Source organism: Mobula birostris, chromosome 26 (assembly GCF_030028105.1).
Source record: "Mobula birostris isolate sMobBir1 chromosome 26, sMobBir1.hap1, whole genome shotgun sequence".
In the NCBI taxonomy this organism is placed as follows: Eukaryota; Metazoa; Chordata; class Chondrichthyes; order Myliobatiformes; family Myliobatidae; genus Mobula; species Mobula birostris.
This window is the reverse complement of record NC_092395.1, coordinates 34,173,718-34,191,450: the sequence shown is the minus strand read 5'-3', so window position 1 is coordinate 34,191,450 and position 17,733 is coordinate 34,173,718. Positions and strand designations below refer to the sequence as shown.

The window sequence follows — 17,733 nt, the reverse complement described above, 5'->3', positions numbered from 1 at the left end:
AGTCACAGAGAGACGTGGCATGGAAACAGGCCCTTTGTTCACTCTGAGTGTTACCTGAGTTTACACCGACCAAAAACCAGCCACCCACAGCAATCCTACTTTTTTTTCTGTTCTCCCCTGCATTAACACCCCAGATTCAATCAGTCACTCACACACAAGGGCGATTTACATTTTAATCTACCAATCAGCATGTCTTCGGGATGTGGGAAGAAACCATTTAACCCAGAGAAAACCCACAAGGTCACAGGGAGAACATGTAAGCTCTGCACAGATTAAACCCAGGTTGTTGCACTATAAAGCAGCAACTCTACTAGTTGTGCCACTGTGAAGTCTGGCAGTTCCTGATAGGAAGATCAATTGGGATGTTTTCTCACTCTGTGTAGAATGTGTCAGAGTCCCCTGGGTGATGGAAATCTGATTTCTGTGCAAAACCAAACTCACCTTCTGCAACTTTATCCAGCAGCACCGTGATCTTTTCATCCTCCAGTAAGCGCTTCTTCAGGAAACTGATGAAAATTCCATTTGTGAACTCACCCTGGCTGATCTCATATGCCTCAGCATCTGGGCAACTGGAACATTTCAAAATATCAGAAACATGCTCTGAAATAAGCTGGATGAGTAGTTCGTGGCCAATTAAACCTCCCAATCACTATTTCCATTGTACCTCTAGAACCCGACATGGATGCAGTCTCATGCCTTGTCATAAATGCAAGGACTAATCCTGACTGTAGCCTGACATTGAAACACCTACAGTACCTTACTGATGTTACATTGGGTGCAACAAAAACACGTTATTGATTCCTGGGCTCTCACCAGTTTGGTTGGGATCTGACCCTGGTCAGGCAAGGAAGCGTTAACATTTTTAGTTGATCAGATTGGGAACTTCTGCCAGCAGGCAGGTTAAATAATTAATGTGAAGTTATAACAACTGCACAGCAGTAAGACCAACACTGGTCATCAGATACATTGAGAAGCTGGAGATAGTTCTGTACTGATAGGTTTTTTCCAATTATTCTTTCAAGTCGCTGTCTTACCTAGAATAACTGTCAATCATAGATCTACTGGCAGCACTCTTGCCTTTGAATCTGAAGATTCAAATCTAATGACAAAGACTTGGACACAAAATGTGGGCTGGCAGTCTAGGGCAACCCAGCTAAGGTGCAGTCCTATATTACTGAATAACTGTTCTTCAAGAATGAATGAATTAGCTGTAAAGCTCTGGAACACCTTGAAGCCTTGAAAGGTGGCAGATACAAGTCAGTTCTATTCCATGCAGTAACTGAAGTCAAGATTACCTCTTAAACTTGCAGACTGGAAAAGGTTAAAGTTGATTAACAAAAAGACGAACTGCTTACGTGGCATAACCATAAACAATGTTTGCTGTAACTCTCAAAGATTCCATCTGTGGAATTATTTCATCATGCATGTTCCTGTGAAAGTAGAATTGGAAAGAAGTCATTTATATATGCAACCATCAATCCAGATTTACTCTCTTGGCTTGTTACGTTGGCAGACCATTTTACCTCATACGGTCTTCAGTTTTGCCATTTTCCATTTGTGCTCTCAACCACCCCATCCCACTTTTCTGTTTCTTTTCAAAGGCTCACTCCCATAACTCCACGACCATCCACATCAGTTATAACCAACTGATCATGATCAATACATCAACCATCACAGACCCACCAACGATGGCCTCTTTACCAACGTTGGCCACTCCATCAATTGTAACCTCCCCATTGACTGACCATTTTACCAGCCACTGACTGTGACCACTCTTATCAATGGTGATAATCCCATCAACAGTGATTACCCATCCACTGTGACAATTCCACCTATTTTAACCATTCCCACAGGAACTCCCCAAGAATTGCAACCATTTTCACTCATTGTCGCCATACCCACTAATCTACCCTACTAGTGTTTGATGCCAGTGCTGGGAGTACTTTCCCTCTAAACTGTACTTGCACTGGGTCAGTCAGAAAGCACAGGATTAAGGAACTTTACATTATGCCTGATTTCTAGTAGCTTTATTCTCTGTCTGACCTGACTTATCCTTACCAATGGTGTTACTGCCATGAGAGTGTTTGATAGGACGTTGTAGAGCAGGGGTTCCCAACCTTTTCAATGCCATGGATCAATACCATTAAGCAAGGTGACCATGGACCCCAGGCTGGGAACACCTGGTATAGAGGAACTTTACTCCAAACATAATCAAACATATTTATTTATGTTCCTTTCTCCTCAGCTAGTTCGTAGGAAGTTTTCATCTGCGTCTATTCAGCGCGAGAGCTCATTCATTGGTGATGCAGAGCAAGGTTTAAAAAGACCTTGGGTGCTTTTTGCTTTTTGCTCAGCAGGCAGCAACCAGCGTGGGGCCAAAAATTGAAAGGAAGTGTAGGCAGAGTGGTCATTGTTGGAGTGGAGCATTGTTAGAGTGGTTCAGCTTTGGCTCAACAGGCTAAGGTGAGAACAGGCTTGGGCAAGTTCAGGCGGAGGTTCTAGGTAAGTAAATAAGAAAGTGTCTAGTAAATTTTTTTTGTTAGTACACAGCTAGTATGCTGAGAATGAATCCGAAGGTAGTGTTGTCCACGGGAATGGTACCGGAGGACTGGAGAGAGGCAAATGTTGACCCTTGTTCAAAAAAGGTAGTAGGGATAGTCCGGCTAATTATAGACCAGTGAGCCTTATGCCTGTGGTGGGAAAGCTGTTGGAAAAGATTCTTAGAGATAGGATCTATGGGCACTTAGAGAATCATGGTCTGATCAGGGACAGTCAGCATGGCTTTGTGAAGGGCAGATCGTGTTTAACAAGCCTGATAGAGTTCTTTGAGGAGATGACCAGGCATATAGATGAGGGTAGTGCAGTAGATGTGATCTACATGGATTTTAGTAAGGCATTTAACAAGGTTCCACATGATAGGCTTATTCAGAAAGTCAGAAGGCATGGGATCCAGGGAAGTTTGGACAGGTAGATTCAGAATTGGCTTGCCTGCAAAAAGCAGGGGGCCATGGTGGAGGGAGTACATTCAGATTGGAGAGTTGTGACTAGAGGTGTCCCACAAGGATCAGTTCTGGAACCTCTACTTTTCAGGATTTTTATTAACGACCTGGATGTGGGGGTAGAAGGGTGGGTTGGCAAGTTTGCAGATGGCACAAAGGTTGCTGGTGTTGTGGATAGTGTAGAAGATTGTCGAAGATTGCAGAGAGACATTGGTAGGATGCAGAAGTGGGCTGAGAAGTGGCAGATGGAGTTCAACTTGGAGAAGTGTGAGGTGGTACACTTTGGAAGACAAACTCCAAGGCAGAGTACAAAGTAAATGACAAGATACTTGGTAGTGTGGGGAAGCAGAGGGATCTGGGGGTACATGTCCATAGATCCCTGAAAGTTGCCTCACAGGTAGATAGGGTAGTTAAGAAAGCTTATGGGGTGTTAGCCTTCATAAGTCGAGGGATAGAGTTTAAGAGTCGTGAGGTAATGATGCAGCTCTATAAAACTCTGGTTAGGCCACACTTGGAGTACTGTGTCCAGTTCTGGTCGCCTCACTATAGGAAGGATGTGGAAGCATTGGAAAGGGTACAGAGGAGATTTACCAGGATGCTGCCTAGTTTAGAGAGTATGTATTATGATCAGAGATTAAGGGAGCTAGGGCTTTACTCTTTGGAGAGAAGGAGGATGAGAGGAGACATGATAGAGGTATACAAGATATTAAGAGGAATAGATAGAGTGGACAGTCAGCACCTCTTCCCCAGGGCACCACTGCTCAATACAAGAGGACATGGCTTTAAGGTAAGGGGTGGGAAGTTCAAGGGGGATATTAGAGGAAGGATTTTTACTCAGAGAGTGGTTGGTGCGTGGAATGCACTGCCTGAGTCAGTGGTGGAGGCAGATACACTAGTGAAGTTTAAGAGACCGCTAGACAGGTATACGGAGGAATTTCAGGTGGGGGCTTATATGGGAGGCAGGGTTGAAGGGTTGGCACAACATTGTGGGCCAAAGGGCCTGTACTGTGCTGTACTATTCTATGTTTTATGTAAGATCCTTCTATAAGATGTGGGAAATTGATAATTACATCTGCACAAAGTGAATCGAGCGGTAGCTCCTTACAGGCCATGTTAAGGAACTGGAACAGCAGCTCAATTACCTTCAGCTTATTTGGGAGAATGAGGAGGTGATAGATGGGAGCTACAGGGAGGTAGTCACTCCTAAGTTGCAGGAGGCAGGTCCTGGGTGATCGTAAGGAGAGGGAATGGGAATAGGCAGCTAGTGCAAAGTACCCCTGTGGTTGTTCCCCTCAATAATAAGTGGGTACGCTATGGATACTGTTGGGAGGGGGGTCAGTGAATGACCTACCGGGGGGAAGACCCAGTGACTGGGTCTCTGACACTGAGATCTGGCTCTGTGGCTCAGGAGGGAAGGGGGGAAGAAGAGGACTCAGGCGTGATGGGGGATTCCATAATTAGAAAATCAGAAAGCAGATTCTGTGGACATGAAAGAGACACCCCGATGCCAGAGATAGGGGTGTCTGGGATTGGGTCCACGGCATTCTAAAGGGGGAGGGTGAACAGTCAGAAGCCATGGTACATATTGTTACCAACGACATAGGTAGTTAAAGGCAGGAGGTCCTGAAGACAGAATGTAGGGAGTTAGGCGGGAAGCCAAGAAGCAAGATCTCCAGGGTAGTAATCTCTGGATTGCTGCCAGTGTCACACACCAGAGAGGGTAAGAATAGGATGATTTGCCACATAAACGAGTGGCTGAAGAATTGGTGTGGGAGGCAGGGTTTCAGAATTTTGGATCATATGGATTTCTTCTGGGGAAGGCATGACCTGTACAAAAATGATGGGTTACACCTAAGTCTGTGGGTGATCAAATATCCTTGCAGGCAGAGTTGTTAGAGGTGTTGGAGAGGGTTTAACCTAGTTTGGAAGGGGTATGAGAACCAGAGTGATGGTGCTGATAATGGGGCAGTTGGTATACAAGTAGATGCGGTGTGTAGTGAGACTAAGGAAGGGCAGCAAGATAATAGGGTAAACTTACAGTCAGTGGGATGAGTTAAAATCAAAAAGGGTGATGAATACTGGACTGAAGGTGTTATATTTGAATACACACAGTATACAGAATAAGGTAGATGATTTTGTAATGCTGTTCGAGATCAGCAGATATGTTGTGGGCATCTACAAATTGTGGCTGAAAGAAGATCATTGTGGGAGCTTTTGATACATATTGTAGCAAAAGGACAGGCAGGAAGGCAAAAGGAGAGGGGTGGCTCTATTGGCAAAAAATGAAATTAAACCCTTAGAAAGAGGTAACATAGGATTGGAAGATGTACAATCCTTGCGGTAGAATTAAGAAATTGCAAGGGTAGAAAGACCCTGATAGGAGTTATATACAGGCCTCTGTACATTAGACAGGATGTGGGCTAGAAATTACAATAGGACACTGAAAGGGCATGTAAAAAGTGTAATGTTGCGATAATGATGGGGGATTTCAAAATGCAGGTAGATTGGGAATAAACAGTTGCTGCTGGATCCCAAGAGAGGGAACTTGTAGAATGCATACACGATGGCTTTTTAGAGGAGCTTGTTGTTGAGCCCACCAGGGGAATGATAATTCTGGATTGGGTATTAGATAATGACCTAGATTTGATTAGGAAGCTTAATGTAAAGAAACCTTTATGAGAGAGTGGTCATATTATGATAGAATTCACCCTACAGTTTGAGAAGAAGCTAAAATCAGATGTATCATTATTACAGTGGAGTAAAGGGAATTACGGAGGCATGAGATAGGACCTGGCCAAAGTTGATTGGAAGGGGACACTAGCGGGGATGACGGCAGAATAGCAATGGTTGGAGTTTCTGGGGGAAATTCAGAAGGCACAGGATAGAAAAATCTCATGGATGAAGAAACATTCTAAAGGCTGACAAGAGAAGGCTTAGACATCATAAAAGCAAAAGAGAGGGCATATAAAAAAATAGTGGAAAGGTAGAGGATTGGGAAACTTTTGAAAACCACCAGAAGGTAACTAAAAAAGCCAAAAAGAAAGAAAAGATGAAATACAAAGATAAGCTAGCCAATAGTATAAAAGAGGATACAAAAAGTTTTTTACAGATAGAGATAAGGAGTAAAAGAGAGACAAGAGTGGATATTGGACCACTGGAAAATGACGCTAGAGAGGTAGTAATGGGGGACAAAGAAATGGCAGCCATACCTAATAAGTATTTTAAGTCAGTCTTCATGGTGGAAGACACTAGCAGAATGCCAAGAATACAAGATTGTCAGGGATTAAAAGTGAGTGTCATTGCCATTGCTAAGGAGAAGGTGTTCGAGAAACAGAAAGGCCTTAAGGTTGATAAGTCACTTGGACCAAATGGACTACATGCCAGGGTTCTGAAAGAGGTAGCTAAAGAGATCATGGAGGCATTAGTAATAATGTTTCGGGAATCACTAGATTCTGGAATGGCTCCAGAGTACTGGAAAAGCAAATGTCACTCTACACTTTAAGAAGGGAGGGATGCAGAAGAGAAGAAATTGTAGGCCAGTTAGCCTGGTTTCAGTGGTTGATAAGTTGTTGGATTCCATTACTGAATGATGAGGTTTCAGGGTACTTGGAGGCACATGATCAAATAGGCCAAAGACAGCATGGTTTTTCAAAGGGGAAATCCTGTGGGAAAAATCTGTTAGAAACCCAAAGGCCTTTGACAAGGGGCAACACATGAAGCTGCCTAACCAAATAAGAGCCCATGGCATTGCAGGAAAGGTACCAGAATGGATAGTATATTAGCTGACAGTCAAGGAGCAAAGAGTGGGAATAAAGGTGGCCTTTTCTGGTTAGCTGCCAGTAACCAGTGGTATGCTACAGGGGTCAGTGTTAAAACTGCTTCTTTTCACGTTGTTATGTCAATAATTTTGATGAAGGAATTGATAGCTTTTGGCCAAGTTTACGGATGGAACAAAGATAGGTGGAGTGCAGGCTGTGTTGAGGAACCAAAGTGTTTGCAGAAGAATTTTGACAGATTGAGGAAATGGAAAAAGAAGTGGCAGATGGACTATAATGTAGGGAATTGCATGATCATGCACCTTGGCAGAAGGAATAAAAGTGTGGACTATTTTGTAAATGGGGCGAAAATTCAAAAATCAGAGTTGCAGAGGGACCTGGGAGTCGTCCTGCAGAATTCCCTACAGGTTAGCTTGCAAGTTGAGTTGGTGGTAAAGAAGGCAAATGAAATGTTAACATTAATTTCAAGAGGAATGGGATACAAAAACAAGGATGTGTTGCTGAGGCTTTATAAAGCAGTGGTCAGACCACACTGAGAATACTGTGAGCAGATTTGGGCCACTTATCTAAGAAAGGATGTGCTGGCATTGGAGAGACACCAGAGGAGGTTCGTGAGAATGATCCCAGGAATGAAAGAGTTAATATATGAAGAGCGTTTGAGGGCTCTGGGCCTGTACTGCTAGAGATTAGACGAATGAGGGTGGGGGTGGGGGGGGGGGGAACCTCATCGAAACCTTTGAAATATTGAAAGCCCCAGATAGAGAAGATGTGGAGAGGATGTTTCCTATAATGAGGGAGTCTAGGACCAGATATAGCCTCAGAATTGAGGGATCTCCATTTAGGACAGAGATGAGGAAAAATTTCTTTACCGAGAGGATGGTGAATCGGTGGAATTCTTTGTCACAAACAGCTGTGCAGGCCAAGTCATTGGGAATATTTAAGACGGAGGTTGATAGGTTCTTGATCAATCAAAATGTCAAAAGTTATGGGAAGAAAGCAGGAGAGCGGGGCTGAGAGGGATAATAAATCAGCCATGATGGAATTGCAGAGCAGACTCAATGGACCAACTGGCCTAATTCTGTAATTAGACCTTATTGTCTTACTATGTGCTACTGCTGTACCTGGAGTGTTTGATGACAAGTGTTAAGGCAGCTTAACGCAGTGTCTAATTAGTGGTCTACCTTTCCTGGGATATTTTGAGGCTTGGACAGCCACATTTCATTAAAGTGAACCTTTTCTTTGCAGAACAGAGTGAGTTCAAGAATGTAATTCTCCTTTTTTCCACACCTTTTGCGACACATGTCAAGCAGGAAGATGTTCAGCCCCGTTTGCTTCTCCTGCATTAACTGCAGAATATTTTGGACACACAGACAGTGCTCAGATGTGTAGGAATATGGAGCATCGATGGGAACCATGAAACTGTTCCCATAGTTTTCATATCCATGACCAGCGTAATAAAACAAACCTGAAGAAAAAAAAAAGATGGTCAAGCTATTCTCTTTGCATAGAAGCATCTACTTTCCCCACTCGCAGAGATACACCACACACCTGGCAATCCTCTGAACTCAAGCATGCTACACATGCCTAACTCATCCAACAACCCCCTGACACAGATCCCAGTCACCCAACCCCCAAACCCAGGTACTCTGCAAACATTTCAGCAGGACGAGGAGGAGCAGTGGTCACCACACTATGGAAAAGAAAAGATTCATTTCAGAATTACGTAATTTATCATCATTTGAACTGTCTTGTTGTGGGATCTTGGTAGGAAATTAGGTTGTAAAGTGAACACAAGGAAGCTGCAAAGGGACACAAAAAGGTTAAGGATCTGGAAAATGGAGAATAACGTGGAAAAATATGAAGTAGTCCATTTTGGCAGGAAAGGTAAAAAAAATACCTAAATGGTGAGAGATTGCATGCAGAGGGCACTTGGGTATCGTGGTGAATGTTGTGCAAAGTATTGGACAGGTACAGCAAGAAATAAAATTGTGTGGCGCGTGGCCAAGTGGTTAGGGCGTTGGGCTCACGATCTGAAGGTCGTGGGTTTGAGTCTCGGCCAAGGCAGCGTGTTGTGTCTTTGAGCAAGGCACTTAACCACAGACTGCTCCAGTCCACCCCCAGCTGAAAATGGGTACCGGCAAATGCTGGGGGTTCACCTCGCGACAGACTGGCGTCCTATCCGGGGGGGGGGTGGAGTCTTGTACCCTCAGTCGCTTCACGCCACAGAAACCGGCATAAGCACCGGCCTGATGGGCCACAAGGCTCGGGACAGACTTTAATCTTTTAACAGAAAGAAATTAGGAAAGCTAAGAAAATGTCAATATTTATTGAAAGAGAAGTGGAAGATGTTGACTTAACTTACTCATCATGACACAGGAAGAGGTCATGCGCTTGACTGAGTTCTTATTAACTGCAGCAAAGTGTTCCCTGTCACCCTACAACTTATTCTCTCTCATGCATCTATCCACTCCACTTTGATTTGTTTGCCATTTCATACATTAAGGAGTAACTTACAGTAGCCAATTAACCTACCAGAACAGCTTTGAGAAGTGGATAGAAGCCAAAACACCTGGAGGTCACAGAGCACCTATGACCCACATGGCCACAGGGTCAGTATGCAAAACAAGACATAGACTCCATATGTGCATGCTGTCAAGATCAAACACAAGTTACTAGAGCTGTGAAATACTATTATTGTGAATTACCAGCAGTAACTACTATGCCACTTATGCTTCAGTTATATAGGACACTGTAACACCACATCTGGAGTACCAAGTACTCGAAGGTCTCATTATTCAAAGAAAGATGTGAATCCATTGGAAGCAATTCAGAAAAGATTTAGTAGGCTGATACCTGACATCAGCAGGGTATGAGGAAATATTGGACAGGATAGACTTGTATATGCTGGTATTTCAACACATAAAAGGTAATATAGTGAAAATCTGTAAGATCATGAGGGACCTTGACCTTCACAGAGTGGATATGGAGAGGATAATTCTCTCACGGAGAATTGAGAACCAGGCCCATCCATTTAAGGCAGAGATCAGGCTTGACTTTCTTTGTAACCTTGTGGAGCTGAAACTGAGACTGTTCCCCGGTCCCTTCTCAAGTAAATCCGATGTGAGAGTTTCAACATCAAGTTGGAACGAGTTTGGTTTTGGCTATGACAGCAAGTAGCCTGGCATGAACAAGCAATGAAAAGCTAGCAAAAGGCTGATGGAGGGAGTAAAAGAAAGAGAGGAAAATTAATTTGTTTATATTTGGATTGGAGAAGTTGAAATGTTGGTACCATACACTCCCTTGCCAAGAAGCAGCAGGAATTCATTGACAGCTCTGTGCATCTCGAGTCTGGTGAGGTCAAGCAAGGACACAACCTTGAAGTCAAGCTGTCGGAGGAGATTTGTGAGCTCATGTACATCCACCATAGGAGCCTTCAGCTGCTTGTGGTGTAAATAATTCATGTTCCCCATGAGCAGGGCAACCTTGTCTGTCGCTGAAAGAAACAGAGTGAATAAATGTTTAGAAGTAACACTGCAAGCAGGTAACATCTACAGTTATTTTTTATATACTTTATTCATTTCCCAGTTGTGGGTATGATCAGGATTTAGTCCCCATCCTGAACTATCTGCAAATGTTCCTGTATACAGCTACTGGCCTTGATGGTAATTTTGCAAGGACTGCCTAGATAGCCACTGGCACGCGGACAGGGTACTTACAAGATCAAATACATGTATTCTGTTAACACTCAGCCTGTGGAATCCCACACCTCAGCAAGTGTCAGTACTTTTATGAGTAAGAAAATAAAGCTGATTTAAAATCATACAGAATTACCGTAGAAGCACGTAGGATGATGGACAACCTCCAGTTGTACTCCTGGGCTGGAGACTGTGTGAAAATACAACATAAATTAATTGAGTATTCATGGGAGAGAGAGAACAAAGCTAACTGTAACTATCCCATGTTCAACAGGTTGCCAAACTCATTTGAATGTGGTCCTGGCCATCACTGACAAGAACCAGATAATCATGCACAGGGGCTCTGACTGTCACTCATTAGGTCCCCAATCGTTGTTCCAACTGTAACCCATTCAGTTCCTGACTGGGCACTGACGTCCAGATTTTCATTTACTGGGGTTCCAACTTTGTCCCATCGGGATCCAGAGTATTACTCACCAGGATCTCAATCTCCTACTAATGAAGATCAGGCTGTTATTTTATGATTGTACTATCGTTTATATTTTAACTACACCATCTGATGAACCTAAATCAAGATGGAGTCTTGTTCAAAGTCTAATAGACAGTATACACCTAAATTACAAACTACCCCATGTTCACCTTTAGTTAGTGACACAGAAACATACTACAAAAGCAGAAAGAAGCTCCTGTCTTTGTAAATATAAACCCATTGTTTAAATGTTCCCCTGCATAATTATCACGGATTCAAACATGCCATTAAAACAGATAAACAAAATCAATTCCAAGATCATAAACAAGAGAATGATCAAACCCAAGTAGACCCTAAAGAATACAAACCCATCATCAAAACAGTCCCATATTTAACATAAACATAATCAAAGAAAATGTACTGAAAGCCAACATATTATGATCTAAACGTGTACAGAGGTGTGATTCAAGCAGGAGATTATCGGGGACTCTCTTCCCACCATTACAGACATTTATACCATACACTGCATCTGTAAAGCAAACAGCATTATGAAGGACCCCATGCACCCCTCATACAAACTTTTCTCCCTCCTGCCATCTGGGAAAAGGCACCGAAATATTCGGGCTTTCACGACCAGACTATGTAACAGTTTCGTCCCCCAAGCCATCAGACTCCTCTATACCCAGAGCCTGGACTGACACCAACCTACTGCCCTCTACTGTGCCTATTGTCTTGTTTATTATTTATTGTAATGCCTGCACTGTTTTGTGCACTTTATGCAGTCCTGGGTAGGTCTGTAGTCTAGTGTAGGTTTGTGTTGGTTTTTTTACATAGTTCAGTGCAGTTTTTGTATTGCTCATGTAGCACCATGGTCCTGAAAAACATTGTCTCATTTTTACTGTGTACTGTACCAGCAGTTATGGTCAAAATGACAATAAAAAGTGACTTGACAAGTAGGGGAGGGAATTCCAGAGCTTTGGATCTAGACAGGAGAAGATGAACAAAACCAGAAGTAAGAGAAATGCTAAGTGAGTTTAATGCTCAGAGAAGAGTAGGATGGTAGGGGTAGGAGGCTATGAGGGATTATAAACGAGGGTTAAAAAGACTAACTTTTAGGCTCTATGAGACATTACAGGTAAGTGAGAGCAGCAGGTGTAGTGAGTGTGACACAGTGAGAAACCCGATGGCAGCAGCAGAATTTTGGGCAAGTCATTCCCAAAGCATTACCTGCGTTATCGACCACAACAAATGCATCATTGAAGGAAGTGTTGGGTCCTGAAAGGATACAGGAAGGATATGAATAAGTGACAGAGGAACTCAGTATAGACTTAATACAATCTTTTCAAAAGTTCTCAAATAAGTATTGTGGCTAGTCCCTTTAAGGGGCCAATACAGTGTCCATACTGGGCTAAATGGCAGCAGCTGCTGACTCCTGCAGCACATCAACAGAGAATGCAATGCTGAAACAGGCAATATCAGTATTACCCATAGAATATCAACAATGCTGTTTATATACCTCAGAGTTTTTATCTTCAAAGACACAAAAGACTACAGATGCTGCAATCTGGAGCAAAAAAAGGAAATACCAAAGGAGCTCAGCAGGTTAGGCCACCTCCAAGGAGGCAGTCGTCTCAATTTCCTCCAGCTGTTTGAGTTTTGTTCTTGCCAGCTTCACGACAGTGTTAACAGAGTAATCCATTACACTGTTCAACACCTTTAAAAGGAGGTGATGCTATTTCTAGCTCTCTATCTTTTCCACCATACGTCCTCTGTAAATACAGCACCACAAACATTGAACAGAGTCACAATGCTTAGACAGTACAGAGTTTGTAAAATGTAATCTCAGGATGCTGGCCAGACTGAAGAATTAATTTATTTTCCCAAGTGCTGTTCCAGGATCATTTTATTGAGCACTTAAGAGTTTTGTGCCTATTACTGAACTTGGGAGCAATTATTTATAATGTGAGCAATTTGCAAATATGCACTAGAGGCCACTGTGAGTCAAGTATGTAGTATTCAGATAAGTTTGAGAGGAAGACTCCCTTTCCAAATGGTCATTAACAAGGAAATTTCATTTTTACAACTATAATGGCTGTTGGTACTAGCCAAGAAATTACCATAATTACTTTAAATTCAGTTCCACAACGTGCCCTTGTGATTGAGGAATGGAGGGCTCAGGGAAGCCATTCAGAAAAGCTGAGGCTGGTCAGCCATGATCATATTGAATGGATGGGGAGGTCTGAGCCTAATCCTGTTCTCACTTCCCTGTATTCCATTGGAATCTGAATTTACAAGCTCTGCATAAACAATACAGTAAGCTAAATCAGAAGTAAAAATGTAGCAAATTATCTCAAAAGGGCCTTGACCAATGAGAGGGAAAAGTAGCCAAGATTCATTCCTTCTGCAAATTGTCATGCTGACACCTTTCCCATGTTTTAGATTGTCTAAACATGAGCTTCAACAGCTTACAGTCATAACAGATGTTCCAGGCAGAAGATAATGGTTAAATACCTGTATCTCAAGGAGAACCCATTTCTTTAGGAGATAAAGGAAATAAACTAAAGAAGTGGTTCACAGAATAGCACTGAACGTACCAATCTCTACTGCAGCAACCCTGCTCCAAACCTCATGGTAAAGATTGAACACGCGGCAGCAGTATTTCCCACGGTCAGCAGTTGTGACTCCAGTAACCTGACATGTGAGAAATAAAGAAAACTTTACTTGTTTGAATATGGAGGATGATTTATTTGGGTGGTCAATTGCATGCAACCATGGGACTTAAATCAATCAATTCCCCTCAGATCATTTCCATGTAAAATATAGTCTGCACCTTCTCAGTATCATCTGATAGAATGTTGGTATCATGGTGAACTACGAGACTTTGAGATCACCTTCACCTACATGGTATCAAAACAGTTTTTAGCAAAATCACAAATGTCATCCTTTGTGACTGAGGCAACAGTAAGCCACTTTATCTCAGCCAACACAAAATATCACCCTCACCAGCCAGCACTGGGTGGAATAATACTGCCTGCCTCCAACTTACTCTACCCACAATGCCTTTCTATTCTCAGATGCTCACAAGGATCCCTCCTTGGCCTCTCAGCAACATCTTCTGAAGTAATGCTGCCTAGTGATACCCAGCTCTATTCACCACTCTCACCCTGCACTCTCTCTGAACTGTCATGCTGCTCCAAGTACTAAATGAGAAGAAACATCACCCGTCCACACATTAGGAAGACTGAAGCCAAATGCCACTCGATTGCCACAGGCTCAATCCCTCCCACTAGCAATCGTACCAGGCAGAGTTAGTCTGCACCTGGCCCTGATGCTTCTGAATGTCAGAATGGTGCAGCCTGTAGAGAACAGGTTCAATCCTGACCTCTGGAACTGCCTCACAGAGGTTGCACATTCTCTTTGTGACTGAGTGGTCTTCCTCACGTTCTCTAGTTTCCACTCACATCTCAAAAATATGCAGTTTGGTGGGTTAATTGGCCTCTGCAAATTGCCCCCTGGTCTGTAGGTGGGTGGTAAAATCTGGGAGGGAGGGTGGGAGCTGATGAGAATGGTGGGGGGGGGAAGAGAATGAAATTGGTTAAGATGAGATAGGATGGGTATAAAAGACGGGCCTGTTTCATGTTGTATCTTTCTGGCTGCATCATTTAATTCTGAGATAAGTTTCCCACAACATGTCAACGTTATTGCAAGGGTTGCCTACTCTCAGCTCTTTAAATTCACCCGCTCCACCGCCCTGACAAGTGGTAGTGAAATTCCCATCAATACCTTTATTCTTGGTTTTACTTTACAATTGCACTTCTAAAATGTTCCTACTTTTTTAACCTTTGTCAACTTGAAATTAACCAAACCTGTCAGTTCAAGTTCATATTCAAGTTTAATTGTCATTCAACCATACATGAATACCCATGAATACAGCCAAACAAAACAGCATTACTCCAGGGCCAAGGTGAAAAACACATTATTAACAGGCATACACAGCACAAAGCACACATAGCACATTTCAGATAGCAGTAAAATACAATCACACAGAAAAAAATAGTCCCAGTCTCTGAGTCCATCTATGAATGTTGCAGCAGTCTGCAATCGAACACCTTGGCGGAAATCTGATCGACAACCCTGCCTCGTTCCTCCTGGGCTTTACTAGAGCTACCAGAAAAAGCTGGACAGACTCAGAAGTCGACGTGCCAAAACAGCGCAAACACTACACCGATGGGGTGCCTGCCAAACCCCCAGCTTGCCCCAGTGGTGCCCCAACCCAGGACGCCCTCAAATTGGTCCAAACATGTCCTCTCACCAAGATCGGAGGCTGCTTTGCCGCGGCCCACTGATGCGGTCACAAGCTGGAGGAGTGGCTCAGAAAAGAACAATCAGAAGAGTGAAGAGAAAAGCACCTGCCATACGAAGTGACAACAACGTCCAACAAGGACCATCACTTGCAGCTGGACTATACACTGCCTTCATGCACCCACTCTAACGCCTCTCCAGCAACACGGTCCCAGTAAGTTCAGCTCCTTCAGTTTCTCTGCTGAAAAGCAACTCGCTGATGGGGTAGGCCTGCAGTACTTTAAGTTCGTAATGACTAGCAGTGTCTTCAGATCATAAAAAAAATACATTAAATAAAAAGGCAATAACACCTTTGGTTGGCCCCATAGAAGCTGCTGAGTTCAAGTGCTTCGATCTTACCAGATTATCTGTATCCTAATTGACACCATTCGCACACCTTTTTAATTTGACACTGCCACTCACGCTTGTAACACAGGAGAAAGAAGGAAGCCCTACTGTGTCTGAATGTATAGGTTAAGCCTGTCTCTTCAGCTGGGAATGGTCACTAACCTCCAGATCTGGTTTATTTGCCTCAGGCAACAGCTGGTTGTTTCGGAACCACTGGTACTGTGGTGGAGGACTGCCCACAGCTGAACACGAAAGCCTCATGTTATCCCCCTCTTTCAGGCTCCGGGAATTGGGATGCACCAAGATATTGACCTTGCAGAGTTTAGTCGCTGCAGGAAGAGCAAAATATAATGGACTTCAGTTAACCATATAACCATATAACAATTACAGCACGGAAACAGGCCATCTCGGCCCTTCTAGTCCGTGCCGAACTCTTACTCTCACAATTAATTAATTTTTGACTTTTGAACACAATTAGTTAATTAGGCCTTTGGTTAATTGGGGCAGCCACTTATTTGGGAGAACTCTTAAAGAACACAAATTAATTGAGGGCATAGGCCAGATTCCCTTTTTTATTTGGGACACTACACCATTTAATTAGGACAGGATACGGTTACCAAACAGTTTCTAATTCATGTCAGACGTGTGCACTTGCAAGGCTGTTAGATGCCACACCATGTTTAGAGCAAACAGTTTTTTAAAATAGTGTCAATTGTATGTGTCCCGCTTGCTGGCGCAATAATATCAGCGCTGGACTTCGGAGCAAAAGTTCCCGCGTTCGAATCCAAGTCAAGTTGAGTGTCGAGCTTGCAACTCTTGCTACAGAAACACCGTCATGACGGTGCCCTGATAACTCACTGCCAAGTTAAGGGCTATTCTTCTCCTTCTTCAAATGTATGCGCTTGTGTTCAAAAGTCAGTGAATTTTGTCACTGATAGTTGGTGAGAAATAAGCAGTAAGACAATTCAGAACTGCAGTTTCAAGCATTCAGGTTTGGAGATGGCAGAAATGGCCAGGCAGGAGTGAAAATGAAACAATTTCACTACTTCAACAAATTAGGCACTATGAAGAATTTGAAGGTATTGGTTACTCATCTTGAATGTTACAAAGAAAATGAAGATTTGGAGGATGCAATTGCCAATAGCGTTGTATGAAGCCAGTCTATTATCTGCATTAGGTGTCTACACTGATTGTGTTCATTTACAGAGAATCAAAAGAACACGCCAGAGTACACTGGATGAATTCCTCTGTCAATAACTACTAGGAACTAATACACAGTTTTATAGTATTGTAGTAGTATTGATAGTGTTCAAATTTGTTCTGTATTTAATTTAAATACATAATTTGTTACTCAGCTAAATCATAGTTTGTCTTTTTTTATACCTTTTAACTGTTTCCATGAAACTTTGGCTAATTGGGCAGCCACACTATTGAGCCAAAATGAACTGGTCCCAATGTGTCCCAATTAACCGGAATCCACTGTAAATAGGTCAACATAAACGGAGATAACAGACTAAATTTGCTTATCCTCGGCTAAATCAGAAAACATTGCAGCACAATAACCATGCTAATCATTGTGGCAAAAGTCACTGCTCATTTTGCAACTCAGACAGGACAGCAGGTCCTAGGTTCAATATGGTCAGCACTGATTTTGTTGAGCCTTCCCACCTTATTCTACATTGGTATTGTTTTACCTTATTCTAGTTCAATGCACCATGTAATGCTTTGATCTGCTTAAATTGCAAGACAAGCTTTTCACTGTATCTTTGCATGTGTGGCGAGAATAAACCAATAGCAATAAAGTGTGGGTCGACGTAGTAGTGCTATATAATCTACAACTGGTCTCAGCCTTGCTAAAAGTGGGGAAAGATCAGCCAGGTTCTCTGCAGCGTGGTTTTTCAATATGGGGCAGAGGACATATTTTAATCTTAAAGCGCATCTCAGGGCTGTGTGCTTAGCCTATTGAAATACCCCCTCTATACCCATGACTGTGTGGCTAAGTATAGCTCAAATGCCATCTATAAGTTTGCAGATAATACAACCACTGTTGGTAGAATCTCAGACAGAGACGAGAGGGCGTACTGGAGAGAGATATATCAGCTAGT

General features: G+C 42.9%; 1 protein-coding gene across 2 annotated transcripts in view; it reads right to left on the bottom strand.

Moving 5' to 3' along the window:
- Positions 1-17,733, bottom strand: part of malt2 (MALT paracaspase 2) — a 62,866-nt gene that overhangs the window by 21,389 nt on the left and 23,744 nt on the right. For both annotated transcript variants that reach the window (XM_072243943.1, XM_072243944.1), the window contains exons 6-13: positions 15,791-15,957; positions 13,534-13,630; positions 12,167-12,214; positions 10,607-10,660; positions 10,065-10,268; positions 8,063-8,240; positions 1,356-1,430; positions 442-569 (exon numbers count right to left, since the gene is read on the bottom strand). In XM_072243943.1, coding sequence (XP_072100044.1) covers positions 442-569; positions 1,356-1,430; positions 8,063-8,240; positions 10,065-10,268; positions 10,607-10,660; positions 12,167-12,214; positions 13,534-13,630; positions 15,791-15,957 — 951 coding nt within the window. The remainder of the gene's footprint in view (positions 1-441; positions 570-1,355; positions 1,431-8,062; positions 8,241-10,064; positions 10,269-10,606; positions 10,661-12,166; positions 12,215-13,533; positions 13,631-15,790; positions 15,958-17,733) is intronic.